Below are 19,753 nucleotides of genomic sequence, written 5' to 3'. Positions count from 1 at the left end.
GTGTGGTAAAGCATAGGGAAGCATTGTAAAGCACAGAGAGGTGTGGTAAAGCATAGGGAAGCATTGTAAAACACAGAGAGGTCTGGTAAAGCATAGGGAAGCATTGTAAAGCACAGAGAGGTCTGGTAAAGCATAGGGAAGCATTGTAAAGCACAGAGAGGTCTGGTAAAGCATAGGGAAGCATTGTAAAGCACAGAGAGGTATGGTAAAGCATAGGGAAGCATTGTAAAGCACAGAGAGGTCTGGTAAAGCATAGGGAAGCATTGTAAAGCACAGAGAGGTGTGGTAAAGCATAGGGAAGCATTGTAAAGCACAGAGAGGTCTGGTAAACGCATAGGGAAGCATTGTAAAGCACAGAGAGGTCTGGTAAAGCATAGGGAAGCATTGTAAAGCACAGAGAGGTCTGGTAAAGCATAGGGAAGCATTGTAAAGCACAGAGAGGTCTGGTAAAGCATAGGGAAGCATTGTAAAGCACAGAGAGGTGTGGTAAAGCATAGGGAAGCATTGTAAAGCACAGAGAGGTCTGCTAAAGCATAGGGAAGCATTGTAAAGCACAGAGAGGTCTGGTAAAGCATAGGGAAGCATTGTAAAGCACAGAGAGGTCTGGTAAAGCATAGGAAAGCATTGTAAAGCACAGAGAGGTCTGGTAAAGCATAGGGAAGCATTGTAAAGCACAGAGAGGTCTGGTAAAGCATAGGGAAGCATTGTAAAGCACAGAGAGGTCTGGTAAAGCATAGGGGAGCATTGTAAAGCACAGAGAGGTCTGGTAAAGCACAGGGAAGCATTGTAAAGCACAGAGAGGTCTGGTAAAGCATAGGGAAGCATTGTAAAGCACAGAGAGGTCTGGTAAAGCATAGGGAAGCATTGTAAAGCACAGAGAGGTCTGGTAAAGCATAGGGAAGCATTGTAAAGCACAGAGAGGTCTGGTAAAGCATAGGGGAGCATTGTAAAGCACAGAGAGGTCTGGTAAAGCACAGGGAAGCATTGTAAAGCACAGAGAGGTCTGGTAAAGCATAGGGAAGCATTGTAAAGCACAGAGAGGTCTGGTAAAGCATAGGGAAGCATTGTAAAGCACAGAGAGGTCTGGTAAAGCATAGGGAAGCATTGTAAAGCACAGAGAGGTGTGGTAAAGCATAGGGAAGCATTGTAAAGCACAGAGAGGTCTGGTAAACGCATAGGGAAGCATTGTAAAGCACAGAGAGGTCTGGTAAAGCATAGGGAAGCATTGTAAAGCACAGAGAGGTCTGGTAAAGCATAGGGAAGCATTGTAAAGCACAGAGAGGTCTGGTAAAGCATAGGGAAGCATTGTAAAGCACAGAGAGGTGTGGTAAAGCATAGGGAAGCATTGTAAAGCACAGAGAGGTCTGCTAAAGCATAGGGAAGCATTGTAAAGCACAGAGAGGTCTGGTAAAGCATAGGGAAGCATTGTAAAGCACAGAGAGGTCTGGTAAAGCATAGGAAAGCATTGTAAAGCACAGAGAGGTCTGGTAAAGCATAGGGAAGCATTGTAAAGCACAGAGAGGTCTGGTAAAGCATAGGGAAGCATTGTAAAGCACAGAGAGGTCTGGTAAAGCATAGGGGAGCATTGTAAAGCACAGAGAGGTCTGGTAAAGCACAGGGAAGCATTGTAAAGCACAGAGAGGTCTGGTAAAGCATAGGGAAGCATTGTAAAGCACAGAGAGGTCTGGTAAAGCATAGGGAAGCATTGTAAAGCACAGAGAGGTCTGGTAAAGCATAGGGAAGCATTGTAAAGCACAGAGAGGTCTGGTAAAGCATAGGGGAGCATTGTAAAGCACAGAGAGGTCTGGTAAAGCACAGGGAAGCATTGTAAAGCACAGAGAGGTCTGGTAAAGCATAGGGAAGCATTGTAAAGCACAGAGAGGTCTGGTAAAGCATAGGGAAGCATTGTAAAGCACAGAGAGGTCTGGTAAAGCATAGGGAAGCATTGTAAAGCACAGAGAGGTGTGGTAAAGCATAGGGAAGCATTGTAAAGCACTACAATGTATTGTGCCTAACTTTTATAAGGGAAGAATTACTGGGGAGGTACTTAAACTTTTTTTTTTTTCTTTCCATTTACCCCAACCTCCCCCCCTCCCCCCCCCTCCTCCTCCACCCTTCTCAGGCTCCCTCGATGAAAGACGGAGCCCTCAGCCCCCTCTACCCCTTCCAACACCTCTCCCTCCCCCTCCCCATCGCCATCCCCTCCTCCCTGAAGCACAAGAAGGTTGTGAAGAAGGATTCTCTGGAGTACCGGCTGAGGCGCGAGCGAAACAACATCGCTGTGCGCAAGAGCCGAGACAAAGCCAAGCGCAGGAACCTGGAGACCCAGAAGAGGGCGCTAGACTTCATGGCAGAGAACCAGCGACTGCGGGAGAGGGTGAGCAGGCTGAGCCAGGAGCTGGACACGCTGCGCAACGTCTTCAGAGAGCTCCCCCCGGAGGCCCAGCGCGGTATTGCGGCCTCGGCGCTGTTGGGGGATTAATTGAGGAGTTGAGGGGAGGGGAGTTTCCTGGCTGTAGGAACTGTGCTGTCTGCTGCCATCTGCTGGCCGGGCACGGTACTGCAACTGAGAAGCGAAGGGTGGACCGAGGACACCTGGTGTTGAAACCGCGCTACTGCAATTTTAGAACGGCGATTGACCGAGGACACCTGGTGTTGAAACCGCGCTACTGCAATTTTAGAACGGCGATTGACTGAGGACACCTGGTGTTGAAACCGCGCTACTGCAACTTTAGAACGGAGATTGACCGAGGTCACCTGATGTTGAAACCACGCTACTGCAATTTTAGAACGGAGATTGACCGAGGACACCTGGTGTTCAAACCATGGTACTGCAAACCTAAACAACCACATGCGGGCTTGGTCTGCACTGTCTGCTCTGTGTGTGTGTGTGTGTGAAGGAAACGAGACATTACACCCCGCTTGAAAAACTCTCTGGAACCCCCAGAGGCCAAGCAAAGGCGCAGCTGTAAATTACAGAAGAGTGAGTGATGCAGAGAGAGACTAGGGGGCCTGGGTTCGACTAGTGCTGTTTGTGTGCGGTCAGGTTGTCCATCTGCTGGCCGAGCGCGGTATTGCAACCGAGAAGTGCGCTTGACTGAGACACCTAGTGTTCAAACTGCGGGACTGCAACTGTGAATAATAATAACAACAATAATAATAATAATAATAATAATAATATACTTTTTTTTGCAATATCATTTTGTAGTTTCTCTTTGATTACATAAAAATATCTAAAAATTATGTTCATATAGTTTAAAGAAAAAGGGGTCTTGATACCAGGAGGTTCAAATCCCGGCTCAGCCACTGACTCCCTGTGTGCGTGTGTGTGTGTGCGTGACCCTGAGCAAGTCACTTCACCTCCTTGTGCTCCGTCCTTCGGATGAGACGTCAAACAAACGAGCTCCTATTGGAAGTGACTCTGCAGCAGCAGCAGCAGTTGTTGATGATGCAGAGTTCACCCCCCCTAGTCTCTGCAAGTCGCTTAGGATAAAAGCGTCTGCTGAACGACTAATATGCCAACTCCCAATTCTCTGAGAGCGCTACCTGCAGGTCAGACTGGGTTATTACAAACAATGAAAATACTCTCTCTCTCTCACACACACACACACACACACACACACACACACACACACACACACACACACACACACACACACACACACTCCCAGAGGTTAAACAGGATATTGCAATTGAACTATTTAACCGCTGCAATGATAAACTGTGCTTTGATTGTGTTCTTAATAAAAAAAAGCTTCTAAAAGAAGCAGTCTGTGTTTTTTTTTAAATTTCATATACCTGCCTGTCTCTCTGTCTGTCTGTCTGCCTGCCTGCCTGTCTGCCTGCCTGTATGTCTGCTGTCTGCCTGTCTGCCTGCCTGTCTGTCTGTCTGTCCTTCTCTCTGTCTGTCTCTGTGAAATATGTTCTGTCTGTCTGTCTGTCTGTCTGTCTGTTTGTCTGCCTGTCTGCCTGTGTGTCTGTCTGTCTGCCTGTCTGCCTGTGTGTCTGTGTGTCTGTCTGTGTGTCTGTCTGCCTGCCTGTCTGCCTGTCTGCCTGTGTGTCTGTCTGTCTGTCTGCCTGTGTGTCTGTCTGTCTGTCTTTCTGTCTGTCTGTCTGTCTGCCTGCCTGTGTGTCTGTCTGTGTGTCTGTCTGTCTGTCTGTCTGCCTGCCTGTGTGTCTGTGTGTGTGTCTGTCTGTCTGTCTGCCTGCCTGTCTGTCTGTCTGTCCTTCTCTCTGTCTCTCTATCTCTGTGAAATATGTTCAGTTCTCAGTTATATTTTGCAACAGTGTTTGAAACATTCCCACAGCAGACATGATATTAGGGAATATTAAGAGACATTTCAATGAATGACGCACCATTTCAACACAGATCAGTGCAACTGTGGGCTTTCAGTAATCTGTCAGATATTGTCAGTAATCTGTCAGATATTGTCAGTAATATGTTTCTTCTCCTGTGGGTTTGTGGAGTGGATCTTGTTATATTATAGGCAGTTCATCCAGAACTTAAAAAAAACAAAACACATCTTCAGTCATAAACTAGAATGAGAGAGAAATTACCCTGATGAAAGCATTGCCCAAAATGTTTATATAGTGATCTCAAACTGCAGTTACAATGTCATTATAATACAGTCTAGTAGTCTTCACCATGCTTTCACTGTGCTTTATCACACATTGCTGTGCTTTTATTGTGGGACACTTTTATAAGGGGTAGTTTACCCTGTTTTTTTAATATGCTTTACCAGACCTCTCTGTGCTTTACAATGCTTCCCTATGCTTTACCACACCTCTCTGTGCTTTACAATGCTTCCATATGCTTTACCACACCTCTCTGTGCTTTACAATGCTTCCCTATGCTTTACCACACCTCTCTGTGCTTTACAATGCTTCCCTATGCTTTACCAGACCTCTCTGTGCTTTACAATGCTTCCCTATGCTTTACCACACCTCTCTGTGCTTTACAATGCTTCCATATGCTTTACCAGACCTCTCTGTGCTTTACAATGCTCCCCTATGCTTTCCCATCCCTCTCTGTGCTTTACAATGCTTGCCTATGCTTTACCAGACCTCTCTGTGCTTTACAATGCTTCCCTATGCTTTACCACACCTCTCTGTGCTTTACAATGCTTCCCTATGCTTTACCAGACCTCTCTGTGCTTTACAATGCTTCCCTATGCTTTACCAGACCTCTCTGTGCTTTACAATGCTTCCCTATGCTTTACCAGACCTCTCTGTGCTTTACAATGCTTCCCTATGCTTTACCAGACCTCTGTGTGCTTTACAATGCTTCCCTATGCTTTACCAGACCTCTCTGTGCTTTACAATGCTTCCCTATGCTTTACCACACCTCTCTGTGCTTTACAATGCTTCCCTATGCTTTACCAGACCTCTGTGTGCTTTACAATGCTTCCCTATGCTTTACCAGACCTCTCTGTGCTTTACAATGCTTCCCTATGCTTTACCAGACCTCTCTGTGCTTTACAATGCTTCCCTATGCTTTCCCAGACCTCTCTGTGCTTTACAATGCTTCCCTATGCTTTTAGTGCTGTAATAAGGGCAGTGTGTGTGAGTCTGAGAGGCTGTACTGTGTAATAGTGTTCTATAGGGATGCAGGACTCTAATCAGCTTAGGAACCTGGCACTGCTGTCATCTGGGACTGAGCTGAACTGGGACTGAGCTGAACTGGGACTGAGCTGAACTGGGACTGAGACACACACACACTGAGACACACACACACTGAGACACACACACAATGAGACACACACACACTGAGACACACACACACTGAGACACACACACAATGAGACACACACACACTGAGACACACACACACACACTGAGACACACACACAATGAGACACACACACAATGAGACACACACACACTGAGACACACACACAATGAGACACACACACAATGAGACACACACACACTGAGACACACACACACACACACACACTGAGACACACACACACTGAGACACACACACACTGAGACACACACACAATGAGACACACACACAATGAGACACACACACACTGAGACACACACACAATGAGACACACACACAATGAGACACACACACACACACTGAGATACACACACACTGAGATACACACAGACACTGAGACACACACACTGAGACACACACACTGAGATACACACAGGCACTGAGACACACACTGAGATACACACACACACTGAGACACACACACTGAGACACACACGCACACACACACTGAGACACACACACACTGAGACACACACACACACACACGCACACAGACACACACACTAAGACACACACACACACTGAGACACACACACACACACACTGAGATACACGCACACACACACACACTGAGACACACACACACTGAGACACACACACACACACACACACTAAGACGCACACACACACACACTGAGACACACACACACACTGATACACACACACACACTGAGATACACACAGACACTGAGACACACACACTGAGATACACACAGGCACTGAGACACATACACTGAGACACACACACTGAGATACACACAGACACTGAGACACACACACACACTGAGATACACACAGACACACTGAGACACACACACTGAGATATACACAGGCACACACACACACACAGACACACACACACTGAGATACACACACAGACACACACACACTGAGACACACACACACTGAGACACACACACACTAAGACGCACACACACACACACTGAGACACACGCACACAGACGCACACACACACACACACTGAGATACACACACACACACACACACACACGCAGAAACCTCACGGATTTGTACAGCTGCCAAAAAAACAAACAAAAAAAAATTAAATTCTGTTAACAATTTCGTTACAACAATAGCAAGAAACACGAACTTCCCCAGAGATAGGGACAGCTTTCTCAAGAACCCAGCAGCTTCTCCTTTTTGAAGAAAAGAGAAGGCAGAATGTGCGTGGAACAGGGACAGAATATTAGGAACACCTTCAACATGTAGCACAAACGTTAGGGACACTGTGCCGTGCTTTTACCAGGGGAGGGAGGGACGGTAACGCGGTAAACTCTGAGAAGGGGGCTGGTTCGTTATCTTCTCTGTTTCGTATATATACATACATAACAGGGGTCGAAAACATCTCATTAAAAAGCAGTTTAGCATTGACACCCTCTCTCACCCCCCTCCATTGCTGTGTCACTGCCCTGTGATCAATCTAGTGTCCCATCTTCACACAGAAAGGGGAACTCGAAATTAAACAGTTAAAAAAATAACTGTCCCACAGCAGAAGTACAGCAAAGTGTCCTAAAACACAGAGAGGTCTGGTAAAGCATAGGGAAGCATTGTAAAGCACAGAGAGGTCTGGTAAAGCATAGGGAAGCATTGTAAAGCACAGAGAGGTCTGGTAAAGCATAGGGAAGCATTGTAAAGCACAGAGAGGTCTGGTAAAGCATAGGGAAGCATTGTAAAGCACAGAGAGGTCTGGTAAAGCATAGGGAAGCATTGTAAAGCACAGAGAGGTCTGGTAAAGCATAGGGAAGCATTGTAAAGCATACAATTACCCATTCATACAGTTGGGTTTTTACTGGAGCAATCTAGGTAAAGTACCTTGCTCAAGGGTACAGCAGCAGTGTCCCCCCCACCTGGGATTGAACCCACGACCCTCCGGACAAGAGTCCAGAGCCCTGACCACTACTCCACACTGCTACCCTGAGAGGTCTGCTAAAACATCTTAAAAAACAAGCCATGGTAAACTAACCCTTCTAAAAGTTTCCCCACAGTAAAAGCACAGCTGAAGCTAATAAAGCACATGGCAAACCAGGGTATAACTCTGGTAAATGGATGATAAAACTGTAAAGATACTGTGCAACAATACTGTGGTTAACTACAGTAAGGGCTGGTGTGCGTCTCATCAGTGCAATGCTTTGGTGAAGGTCTTGCACACGTAATCGAGCCCCAAAATTGAGAAACAAGATATTTCACAAAACCACATCTCTGTGATCTCTGTTACCCAAGACAGTGGGACGAGACTGTGAGAGAGAGACAGAGAGAGAGAGAGAGAGAGAGAGAGAGAGAGAGAGAGAGAGAGAGAGAGAGAGAGAGAGAGAGAGAGAGAGAGAGAGAGAGAGAGAGAGGGAGAGGGGAGGGGGAGAGAGAGAGATACAGACAGACAGTGGCACTGCAATGACAATAATGGTTCTGTATTACACTGAGGGGCGATGGTAGCACAAGTATAGGGCAGCTGCAATGGGGTGAGGCTGGTAGAATGGGACCACAGTGTGCTGACTATACCCTACATGATCTTCAATGGCAGTGCAGACAGACAGTGGCACTGCAATGGCAATAATGGTTCTGTATTACACTGAGGGGCGATGGTAGCACAAGTATAGGGCAGCTGCTAGAATGGGACCACACAGCATTTTAACTATACCCTTCTCATACACATATTAATAGTATTCATTAATAAGTAAATGTGGTTTTTTGAAGAATAATAACATAACTAGAAAAGAAACTATATAGTAATTAATTTCTATTTGACAATACAGACAAATCTAGTCTAGCTGCTATAGTCAATCAAACACTGTGCTCTAGTCTAGCTGCTATAGTCAAACACTGTGCTCTAGTCTAGCTGCTATAGTCAATCAAACACTGTGCTCTAGTCTAGCTGCTATAGTCAAACAAACACTGTGCTCTAGTCTAGCTGCTATAGTCAATCAAACACTGTGCTCTAGTCTAGCTGCTATAGTCAAACAAACACTGTGCTCTAGTCTAGCTGCTATAGTCAATCAAACACTGTGCTCTAGTCTAGCTGCTATAGTCAGCAATTAAACACTGTGCTCTAGTCTAGCTGCTATAGTCAATCAAACACTGTGCTCTAGTCTAGCTGCTATAGTCAATCAAACACTGTGCTCTAGTCTAGCTGCTATAGTCAATCAAACACTGTGCTCTAGTCTAGCTGCTATAGTCAATCAAACACTGTGCTCTAGTCTAGCTGCTATAGTCAATCAAACACTGTGCTCTAGTCTAGCTGCTATAGTCAGCAATCAAACACTGTGCTCTAGTCTAGCTGCTATAGTCAATCAAACACTGTGCTCTAGTCTAGCTGCTATAGTCAATCAAACACTGTGCTCTAGTCTAGCTGCTATAGTCAATCAAACACTGTGCTCTAGTCTAGCTGCTATAGTCAATCAAACACTGTGCTCTAGTCTAGCTGCTATAGTCAATCAAACACTGTGCTCTAGTCTAGCTGCTATAGTCAGCAATCAAACACTGTGCTCTAGTCTAGCTGCTATAGCCTGCAATCAAACACTGTGCTCTAGTCTAGCTGCTATAGTCAATCAAACACTGTGCTCTAGTCTAGCTGCTATAGTCAATCAAACACTGTGCTCGAGTCTAGCTGCTATAGTCAATCAAACACTGTGCTCTAGTCTAGCTGCTATAGTCAATCAAACACTGTGCTCTAGTCTAGCTGCTATAGTCAATCAAACACTGTGCTCTAGTCTAGCTGCTATAGTCAATCAAACACTGTGCTCTAGTCTAGCTGCTATAGTCAGCAATCAAACACTGTGCTCTAGTCTAGCTGCTATAGTCAGCAATCAAACACTGTGCTCTAGTCTAGCTGCTATAGTCAATCAAACACTGTGCTCTAGACTAGCTGCTATAGTCAATCAAACACTGTGCTCTAGACTAGCTGCTATAGTCAATCAAACACTGTGCTCTAGTCTAGCTGCTATAGTCAATCAAACACTGTGCTCTAGACTAGCTGCTATAGTCAATCAAACACTGTGCTCTAGTCTAGCTGCTATAGTCAATCAAACACTGTGCTCTAGTCTAGCTGCTATAGCCTGCAATCAAACACTGTGCTCTAGTCTAGCTGCTATAGTCAATCAAACACTGTGCTCTAGTCTAGCTGCTATAGTCAATCAAACACTGTGCTCTAGTCTAGCTGCTATAGTCAATCAAACACTGTGCTCTAGTCTAGCTGCTATAGTCAATCAAACACTGTGCTCTAGTCTAGCTGCTATAGTCAGCAATCAAACACTGTGCTCTAGTCTAGCTGCTATAGCCTGCAATCAAACACTGTGCTCTAGTCTAGCTGCTATAGTCAATCAAACACTGTGCTCTAGTCTAGCTGCTATAGTCAATCAAACACTGTGCTCTAGTCTAGCTGCTATAGTCAATCAAACACTGTGCTCTAGTCTAGCTGCTATAGTCAATCAAACACTGTGCTCTAGTCTAGCTGCTATAGTCAATCAAACACTGTGCTCTAGTCTAGCTGCTATAGTCAATCAAACACTGTGCTCTAGTCTAGCTGCTATAGTCAATCAAACACTGTGCTCTAGTCTAGCTGCTATAGTCAGCAATCAAACACTGTGCTCTAGTCTAGCTGCTATAGCCTGCAATCAAACACTGTGCTCTAGTCTAGCTGCTATAGTCAATCAAACACTGTGCTCTAGTCTAGCTGCTATAGTCAATCAAACACTGTGCTCTAGTCTAGCTGCTATAGTCAATCAAACACTGTGCTCTAGTCTAGCTGCTATAGTCAATCAAACACTGTGCTCTAGTCTAGCTGCTATAGTCAATCAAACACTGTGCTCTAGTCTAGCTGCTATAGTCAATCAAACACTGTGCTCTAGTCTAGCTGCTATAGTCAGCAATCAAACACTGTGCTCTAGTCTAGCTGCTATAGTCAATCAAACACTGTGCTCTAGTCTAGCTGCTATAGTCAATCAAACACTGTGCTCTAGTCTAGCTGCTATAGTCAGCAATCCCAAACGCTGACTAGCTTTACCAGTCAATGTATTTTGTCCTTGCACGCAGTGTTGTCGAGAATCTCCAGCCTTGGCGATCTACTGCCATCTGGCGGTAATAAAGGTGAACTGCATCCTCTCAGACACAACAGGCCCCCGTCCAGTAAAAAAAAAAAAAAGTGGTCTAATTAAACAAATTATCAGTTCAATTTTCATTTAAATTCTTTACCACACGAGATCAAAGGTACTCATGAATTTTTAGTTATAAAAGTATGATTATTTTACCAGTAAAATATTTTACCGCTGAAGCTGGGTTCTCAAAGTGTCCCGAAATCTAAGCTCCGGCCTATGGGAGATAGGAACATATTTAATGTCCTTTTACAGACAACGAAGGCTTCAAAAAAATGTTGATATTTTTAAAAGTCACGTTAAAACGCAGCTTTTTAAGTTGGCACAGCAGCCTGTGTTGGGAGATCTGCTTCTATGAATTTGTACAGCATGTGTCTTCTGTGCGCTACGAGAGGAGGCCATTCAGCCCATCTTGCTTGTTTGGTTGTTAGTAGCTTATTGATCCCAGAATCTCCTCAAGCAGCTTCTTGAAGGATCCCAGGGTGTCAGCTTCAACAACATTACTGGGGAGTTGGTTCCAGACCCTCACAATTCTCTGTGTAAAAAAAGTGCCTCCTATTTTCTGTTCTGAATGCCCCTTTATCTAATTTGTGACCCCTGGTCCTTGTTTCTTTTTTCAGGTCCCCTGGGTCGACATTGTCTATACCTTTTAGGATTTTGAATGCTTGAATCAGATCACCGCGTAGTCTTCTTTGTTCAAGACTGAATAGATTCAATTCTTTTAGCCTGTCTGCATACGACATGCCTTTTAAACCCGGGATAATTCTGGTTGCTCTTCTTTGCACTCTTTCTAGAGCAGCAATATCCTTTTTGTAACGAGGTGACCAGAACTGAACACAATATTCTAGGTGAGGTCTTACTAATGCATTGTAAAGTTTTAACATTACTTCCCTTGATTTAAATTCAACACTTCTCACAATATATCCGAGCATCTTGTTGGCCTTTTTTTATAGCTTCCCCACATTGTCTAGATGAAGACATTTCTGAGTCAACATAAACTCCTAGGTCTTTTTCATAGTTCCCTTCTTCAATTTCACTATCTCCCATATGATATTTATAATGCACATTTTTATTGCAGTACCTTACACTTTTCTCTATTAAATGTCATTTGCCATGTGTCTGCCCAGTTCTGAATGCTGTCGAGATCATTTTGAATGACCTTTGCTGCTGCAACAGTGTTTGCCACTCCTCCTTTTGTGTCGTCTGCAAATTTTACAAGTTTGCTTACTATACCAGAATCTAAATCATTAATGTAGATTAGGAATAGCAGAGGACCTAATACTGATCCCTGTGGTACACCACTGGTTACCTCACTCCATTTTGAGGTTTCTCCTCTAATCAGTACTTTCTGTTTTCTACATGTTAACCACTCCCTAATCCATGTGCATGCATTTCCTTGAATCCCTACTGCGTTCAGTTTGAGCACATAATCTTGCAATGAGATGTCCTAATTGTGTATTAATTTATTCATAGTTTTTTATTTTTTTATTATTTTTATTATTAGAATTATTAACGTTAGATGGGTTATGTAAACATGTCATGCTAAGAACTTAACTCAGTAACAACAATTGCATTCTGCAGCGATATCCTGTGAGAGAGCCTCTGTGAGAGTCTGCGGTCTGCAGCGATACCCTGTGAGAGGGTCGCTGTGAGAGTCTGCGGTCTGCAGCGATACCCTGTGAGAGCGCCGCTGTGAGAGTCTGCGGTCTGCAGCGATACCCTGTGAGAGGGTCGCTGTGAGAGTCTGCGGTCTGCAGCGATACCCTGAGAGAGCGCCGCTGTGAGAGTCTGCGGTCTGCAGCGATACCCAGTGAGAGTCTGCGGTCTGCAGCGATACCCAGTGAGAGTCTGCGGTCTGCAGCGATACCCAGTGAGAGTCTGCGGTCTGCAGCGATACCCTGAGAGAGTGCCTCTGTGAGAGTCTGCGGTCTGCAGCGATACCCTGTGAGAGGGTCGCTGTGAGAGTCTGCGGTCTGCAGCGATACCCTGTGAGAGTCTGCGGTCTGCAGCGATACCCTGTGAGAGTGCCTCTGTGAGAGTCTGCGGTCTGCAGCGATACCCTGAGAGAGCGCCGCTGTGAGAGTCTGCGGTCTGCAGCGATACCCTGTGAGAGTCTGCGGTCTGCAGCGATACCCAGTGAGAGTCTGCGGTCTGCAGCGATACCCTGAGAGAGTGCCTCTGTGAGAGTCTGCGGTCTGCAGCGATACCCAGTGAGAGTCTGCGGTCTGCAGCGATACCCTGAGAGAGTGCCTCTGTGAGAGTCTGCGGTCTGCAGCGATACCCTGTGAGAGGGTCGCTGTGAGAGTCTGCGGTCTGCAGCGATACCCTGTGAGAGTCTGCGGTCTGCAGCGATACCCTGTGAGAGTCTGCGGTCTGCAGCGATACCCTGAGAGAGTGCCTCTGTGAGAGTCTGCGGTCTGCAGCGATACCCTGTGAGAGGGTCGCTGTGAGAGTCTGCGGTCTGCAGTGATACCCTGTGAGAGTCTGCGGTCTGCAGCGATACCCTGTGAGAGTCTGCGGTCTGCAGCGATACCCTGTGAGAGGGTCGCTGTGAGAGTCTGCGGTCTGCAGTGATACCCTGTGAGAGTCTGCGGTCTGCAGCGATACCCTGTGAGAGTCTGCGGTCTGCAGCGATACCCTGTGAGAGTCTGCGGTCTGCAGCGATACCCTGTGAGAGTCTGCGGTCTGCAGCGATACCCTGTGAGAGTGCCGCTGTGAGAGTCTGCGGTCTGCAGCGATACCCAGTGAGAGTCTGCGGTCTGCAGCGATACCCTGAGAGAGTGCCTCTGTGAGAGTCTGCGGTCTGCAGCGATACCCTGTGAGAGGGTCGCTGTGAGAGTCTGCGGTCTGCAGCGATACCCTGTGAGAGTCTGCGGTCTGCAGCGATACCCTGTGAGAGTCTGCGGTCTGCAGCGATACCCTGAGAGAGTGCCTCTGTGAGAGTCTGCGGTCTGCAGCGATACCCTGTGAGAGGGTCGCTGTGAGAGTCTGCGGTCTGCAGTGATACCCTGTGAGAGTCTGCGGTCTGCAGCGATACCCAGTGAGAGTCTGCGGTCTGCAGCGATACCCTGTGAGAGCGCCGCTGTGAGAGTCTGCGGTCTGCAGCGATACCCTGTGAGAGTCTGCGGTCTGCAGCGATACCCAGTGAGAGTCTGCGGTCTGCAGCGATACCCTGTGAGAGTCTGCGGTCTGCAGCGATACCCAGTGAGAGTCTGCGGTCTGCAGCGATACCCTGTGAGAGTCTGCGGTCTGCAGCGATACCCTGTGAGAGTCTGCGGTCTGCAGCGATACCCTGTGAGAGTCTGCGGTCTGCAGCGATACCCTGTGAGAGTCTGCGGTCTGCAGCGATACCCTGTGAGAGTCTGCGGTCTGCAGCGATACCCTGTGAGAGTCTGCGGTCTGCAGCGATACCCAGTGAGAGTCTGCGGTCTGCAGCGATACCCTGTGAGAGTCTGCGGTCTGCAGCGATACCCTGTGAGAGTCTGCGGTCTGCAGCGATACCCAGTGAGAGTCTGCGGTCTGCAGCGATACCCTGTGAGAGTCTGCGGTCTGCAGCGATACCCTGTGAGAGTCTGCGGTCTGCAGCGATACCCTGTGAGAGTCTGCGGTCTGCAGCGATACCCTGTGAGAGTCTGCGGTCTGCAGCGATACCCTGTGAGAGTCTGCGGTCTGCAGCGATACCCTGTGAGAGTCTGCGGTCTGCAGCGATACCCTGTGAGAGTCTGCGGTCTGCAGCGATACCCAGTGAGAGTCTGCGGTCTGCAGCGATACCCTGTGAGAGTCTGCGGTCTGCAGCGATACCCTGTGAGAGTCTGCGGTCTGCAGCGATACCCTGTGAGAGTCTGCGGTCTGCAGCGATACCCTGTGAGAGTCTGCGGTCTGCAGCGATACCCAGTGAGAGTCTGCGGTCTGCAGCGATACCCTGTGAGAGTCTGCGGTCTGCAGCGATACCCTGTGAGAGTCTGCGGTCTGCAGCGATACCCTGTGAGAGTCTGCGGTCTGCAGCGATACCCTGTGAGAGTCTGCGGTCTGCAGCGATACCCTGTGAGAGTCTGCGGTCTGCAGCGATACCCTGTGAGAGTCTGCGGTCTGCAGCGATACCCTGTGAGAGTCTGCGGTCTGCAGCGATACCCTGTGAGAGTCTGCGGTCTGCAGCGATACCCTGTGAGAGTCTGCGGTCTGCAGCGATACCCTGTGAGAGTCTGCGGTCTGCAGCGATACCCTGTGAGAGTCTGCGGTCTGCAGCGATACCCTGTGAGAGTCTGCGGTCTGCAGCGATACCCTGTGAGAGTCTGCGGTCTGCAGCGATACCCAGTGAGAGTCTGCGGTCTGCAGCGATACCCCTCTCAATAGCCTTGCTGTGTTTTATTTCTGTCGGCGACAAAAATACCGTCCTCTGTTGAAAGGTTTCTCTACGGAGGCCGAATTATTGCGGGGAAAGAAACAGTATTGTTTACTGACACGGAGAACGGGATAGAGAGATAGAGAGAAAGAAAGAGAGAGAGAGAGAAAAGAAGAGAACACTGAGAAAAAAAAAAAAGCTGAACATAAATAAATATGATAAAGCGACGAATTTAGTAATATAGGCCGCTTTTAAAAAAAAAATTAAAAAATCGAGTTCGGGCTGCGTTTTTTTTTTTTTTTTTTTTTTTTTTCCCTTTAGTTTAAATATTATTATTTTTCCCCGTTTGGTTGATAGCGCAATATCTTGTAAAAAAAAAAACAACAAAAAAAAAAAAACCGATTTGTCGGCGTTCTAATTTTGCGCGGTAAGTAAAATAAATATATATATTTTTTAAAAACCTAATAAAAAAAATGCATGTGTTTTATTTATTTATTTATTTTAGATCTGACGTTATTATGTTGTTTTATTGTGAGCTGTTAAATGGCTCGATGCGTCGGTCGCAGTTCCGTTGCTAGGCGTTACTAAGCGAGCGAAATGTCAACAAACTTCCTCCGCGCATTATAACGATTTAATAATAACAATAATGATAGATTTATAGCGCGTTTTGTGCTATAAGTGTGATTTAAAGTACAGTGCAAATGGAAATACGCAATTCTGTTTTAATTAAGCAATCCCCAAACACCGTGCTCTCGTTTAGTTGCTGTGTTTACTGTAATTATACGTGAGATTTAGAAAAATAAATTCAATTCTATATTTGAATTATTTCTACAGCAACACCTGGAAAACGAGGAGAGAGAGAGAGAGGGGTGGGGGGAGAGAGAGACTGACGCGACCAGACGAGGAGAAGAGAAAGACAAAGCACAGGAAAGAGTGATGACATGAGAAAGTGAGAGAAGGGAGAGGGATGCGAGAAGGAAGGGGCAGGCTTGGGTGGTCCTGATTGACTCCGGGAATCGGAGAAAAGAGACAGACACACAGGCTAGACAGACAGACAGACTACCACTCTCCCTGTCACACACACACACGCACACGATCAGACAGACACACAGACAGAGAGAGACAGACACAGGACAGACAGACAGACACAGAGAGTCAGACAGAATAGACAGACACACACAGACAGAGAGACAGACAGAATAGACAGACAGACAGACAGAGAGAGAGACACAGAAGAGGCAGACACACAGACAGAGAGACAGACAGAATAGACAGACAGACACACAGACAGAGAGAGAGACACAGAAGAGACAGACACACAGACAGAGAGAAACACAGAATAGACAGACACACACAGAGAGAGAGACAGACAGAATAGACAGACAGACAGACAGAGAGAGAGACACAGAAGAGACAGACACACAGACAGAGAGACAGACAGAATAGACAGACAGACACACAGACAGAGAGAGAGACACAGAAGAGACACACACAGACAGAGAGAGACAGACAGAATAGACAGACACACAGACAGACAGACAGAGAGAGAGAGACAGACAGAATAGACAGACAGACAGAGAGAGACAGACAGAATACAGACAGACACACAGACAGAGAGACAGACACAGAACAGACAGACACACAGACAGAGAGAGAATCTCACACACACATCAGACAGACAGATGAACAAAGACATTCAAATCTAGAGAGACCCACCAGACAGACCCCCTTGTCCCCCTACGCCCCAGCATGGACGTCCTGATAGACCCAGACTCGTCGTCCCGTCCTCCCTCATCTGTCTCTGCAGCCGATTTCTCTCCCGACAGCATCGCCCCTGCGGGGGCAGACCAGGACTCCCCTGTGCCCCTTCCCCTGGGCGACGCGGGGTCTCCCCTCTCCCTGGGGGGTCCCGAGAGCTTCGGGGCGAGGCACCGGCTCCTGGTGGGACTGTCCTGCTTGCCCAATATCTTCGTGGCGTTCCTGTGCTACTCTGACAGCCTCATGACTGCCTTGCCCAATCACCACTGCTTCATCGACCGGGCGTCACTGCCCCTCGCCCTGCGCAATGCCAGCCTGGCCCAGGTGCTCAACGCCTCCCTCCCGCTGGAGCACGACCCCCGCCCGGCTCCCGGGGGCAGGGGGGGTGGGGAGGGGGGCGGCTGGAGGCCGTCCCAGTGCCAGCAGTTTGTGTTTGAGAATGGAAGCAGGAAGGGCCCGCTGCCCTGTCAGCAAGGCTGGGTGTATACCAAAACAGAGGGGCTGAGCGAAAACATGGTGACGCAGGTGAGAGGCTGATTATTATTATTATTATTATTATTATTATTATTATTATTATTATTATTATTATTTTTATTTTTATTATTATTTATTTATTAGCAGACGCCCTTATCCAGGGCGGCTTACAATTGTTACAAGATATCACATTATTTTTACATACAATTCCCCATTTATACAGTTGGGTTTTTACTGGAGCAATCTCTCCTCTCCTCTCTCCTCTCCTCTCTCCTCTCCTCTCTCCTCTCTCCTGCCCTGTCTTCCCTCTTCTCTCCCCTCTCTCCTCTTCTCTCCCCTACCCTCCCCTCTCCTTCCCCTCTCTCCCACCTCTCCTCTCCCCTCCTACTCTCCTCTCTCCCCTCTCCTCTCCTCTCCCCTCTCCTCTCTCCTCTCCCCTCTCTCTCCTCTCTCCTCTCCCCTCTCCTCTCCTCCCCCTCTCTCCTCTCTCCCCTCTCCTCTCCCCTCTCCTTTCTCCTCCCCCTCTCTCCTCACCTCTCCTCTCCTCTCTCTCTCTCCTCTCTCTCCTCTCCCCTCTCCCCTCCCCTCTCCCCTCTCCTCTCCCCTCTCCTCTCCCCTCCTCTCCCCTCTCTCCCCTCCCCTCTCCTCTCTCCTGTCCTCTCTCCCCTCTCCTCTCCCCTCTCTCTCCTCCTCTCTCCCCTCTCCTCTCTCCTCTCTCCTCTCTCCCCTCTCCTCTCTCCCCTCTCCCCTCCCCTCTCCTCTCTCCTGTCCTCTCTCCCCTCTCCTCTCCTCTCCCTTCTCTCCCCTCTCCTCTCCCCTCTCCTCTCCCCTCCTCTCCCCTCTCTCCCCTCCCCTCTCCTCTCTCCTGTCCTCTCTCCCCTCTCCTCTCCTCTCTCTCTCTCCTCTCTCTCCTCTCCCCTCTCCCCTCCCCTCTCCCCTCTCCTCTCCCCTCTCCTCTCCCCTCCTCTCCCCTCTCTCCCCTCCCCTCTCCTCTCTCCTGTCCTCTCTCCCCTCTCCTCTCCTCTCCCCTCTCCCCTCCCCTCTCCCCTCTCCTCTCCCCTCTCCTCTCCCCTCCTCTCCCCTCTCTCCCCTCTCCTCTCCCCTCCTCTCCCCTCTCTCCTCTCTCCTCTCTCCCCTCTCCTCTCCCCTCTCCTCTCCCCTCCTCTCCCCTCTCTCCCCTCCCCTCTCCTCTCTCCTGTCCTCTCTCCCCTCTCCTCTCCTCTCTCCTCTCTCCTCCCCCTCCTCTCCCCTCTCTCTCCTCCTCTCCCCTCCCCTCTCCTCTCCCCTCCCCTCTCTCTCCTCCCCTCTCCTCTCTCCTGTCCTCTCTCCCCTCTCCTCTCCTCTCCCCTCTTCTCTCCTCCCCCTCCTCTCCTCTCTCTCCTCCCCTCTCCTCCCCTCTCCTCCCCTGTCTCTGCAGTGGGATCTCGTGTGTGATAGTTACTGGAAGGTCCCTGTGGAAGAGGTTTGTTTCATTGTGGGCATTCTCACTGGGTACCTGGTGCTGGGATACACAGCGGACAGGTAAATAAGCGTGTTGAATTAGCTTTTATATGGTGTCATTGTCATTGAATTCACTGCGATGCTGTCTCTCACCTAGTTGATATAATTATTACCTCTCCTCCTCCCCCTCTCCCCCTCCTCTCTCCCTGCCCTCTCTCTCCCCTTCTTCTGTCTCTCTCTCTCCCCTTCCTGTCTCTTTCTCCCATTCCTCTCTCCCCTTCCTCTTCTCTCTCTCTCTGTCCCCTCTCCCCTCCCCTCTCCCCTCTCCTCTCCCCCTCCTCTCCCCCTCTCCTCTATCCTCTCTCCTCCCCTCTCCTCTCACCTCTCCCCTCTCCCTCCCCTCTCTCTTTCTCCCCCTCCTCTAACCTCTCTCTCTCCCCTCCCTCTCCCCCTCTCTCTCTCTCTCTCTCAGGTTTGGCAGGCTGCAGTCTTTCCTCTGCTCTCTGGTGCTCACAGTGTTTTTTGGGGTGCTGGTGTGCGTCTCCCCCTCACCCTCTCTCTTCATCCTCACGCGTTTCTTCCTGGGGGCCTCTGTAGCCGGAGTCTACCTCTCCCTCTACGTCATGCGTGAGTGCGGGTTCATTACCCAACCCCAACCCTAACCCTAACCCCAACCCCGACCTCTACCCCAACCCCGACCCTCACCCAAACCCCAACCCCGACCCCGACCTCTACCCCAACCCCGACCCTCACCCAAACCCCAACCCCGACCCCGACCTCTACCCCAACCCCGACCCTCACCCCGACCTCTACCCCAACCCCGACCCCAACCCCACTAACCCTCAC

At 48.5% G+C, this 19,753-nt stretch overlaps 2 protein-coding genes across 2 annotated transcripts in view; both read left to right on the top strand.

The window, feature by feature from the left end:
• LOC131725138 (CCAAT/enhancer-binding protein epsilon-like) overlaps nt 1-3,756 on the top strand; it is a 5,480-nt gene extending 1,724 nt beyond the window's left edge. The window contains exon 2 of the mRNA XM_059018636.1: nt 2,123-3,756. Within this exon, the coding sequence (XP_058874619.1) occupies nt 2,123-2,482 (360 nt within the window). The 3' untranslated portion in view covers nt 2,483-3,756. The remainder of the gene's footprint in view (nt 1-2,122) is intronic.
• Nucleotides 3,757-15,272: 11,516 nt separating this feature from the next.
• On the top strand, nt 15,273-19,534 carry slc22a17 (solute carrier family 22 member 17; the record flags this gene model as incomplete). Its single annotated transcript, XM_059018635.1, is given in 4 exon segments — nt 15,273-15,662; nt 16,070-17,518; nt 18,885-18,988; nt 19,380-19,534. Coding segments are annotated over 3 exon segments (793 nt in total), but the record flags the coding sequence as incomplete, so codon positions are not given.
• Nucleotides 19,535-19,753: the final 219 nt, after the last annotated feature.

This window comes from Acipenser ruthenus, unplaced genomic scaffold, assembly GCF_902713425.1.
Source record: "Acipenser ruthenus unplaced genomic scaffold, fAciRut3.2 maternal haplotype, whole genome shotgun sequence".
Taxonomy (NCBI): Eukaryota; Metazoa; Chordata; class Actinopteri; order Acipenseriformes; family Acipenseridae; genus Acipenser; species Acipenser ruthenus.
Note: the sequence above shows the minus strand (reverse complement) of the source record. Positions and strands in the feature narration are given on the sequence as shown.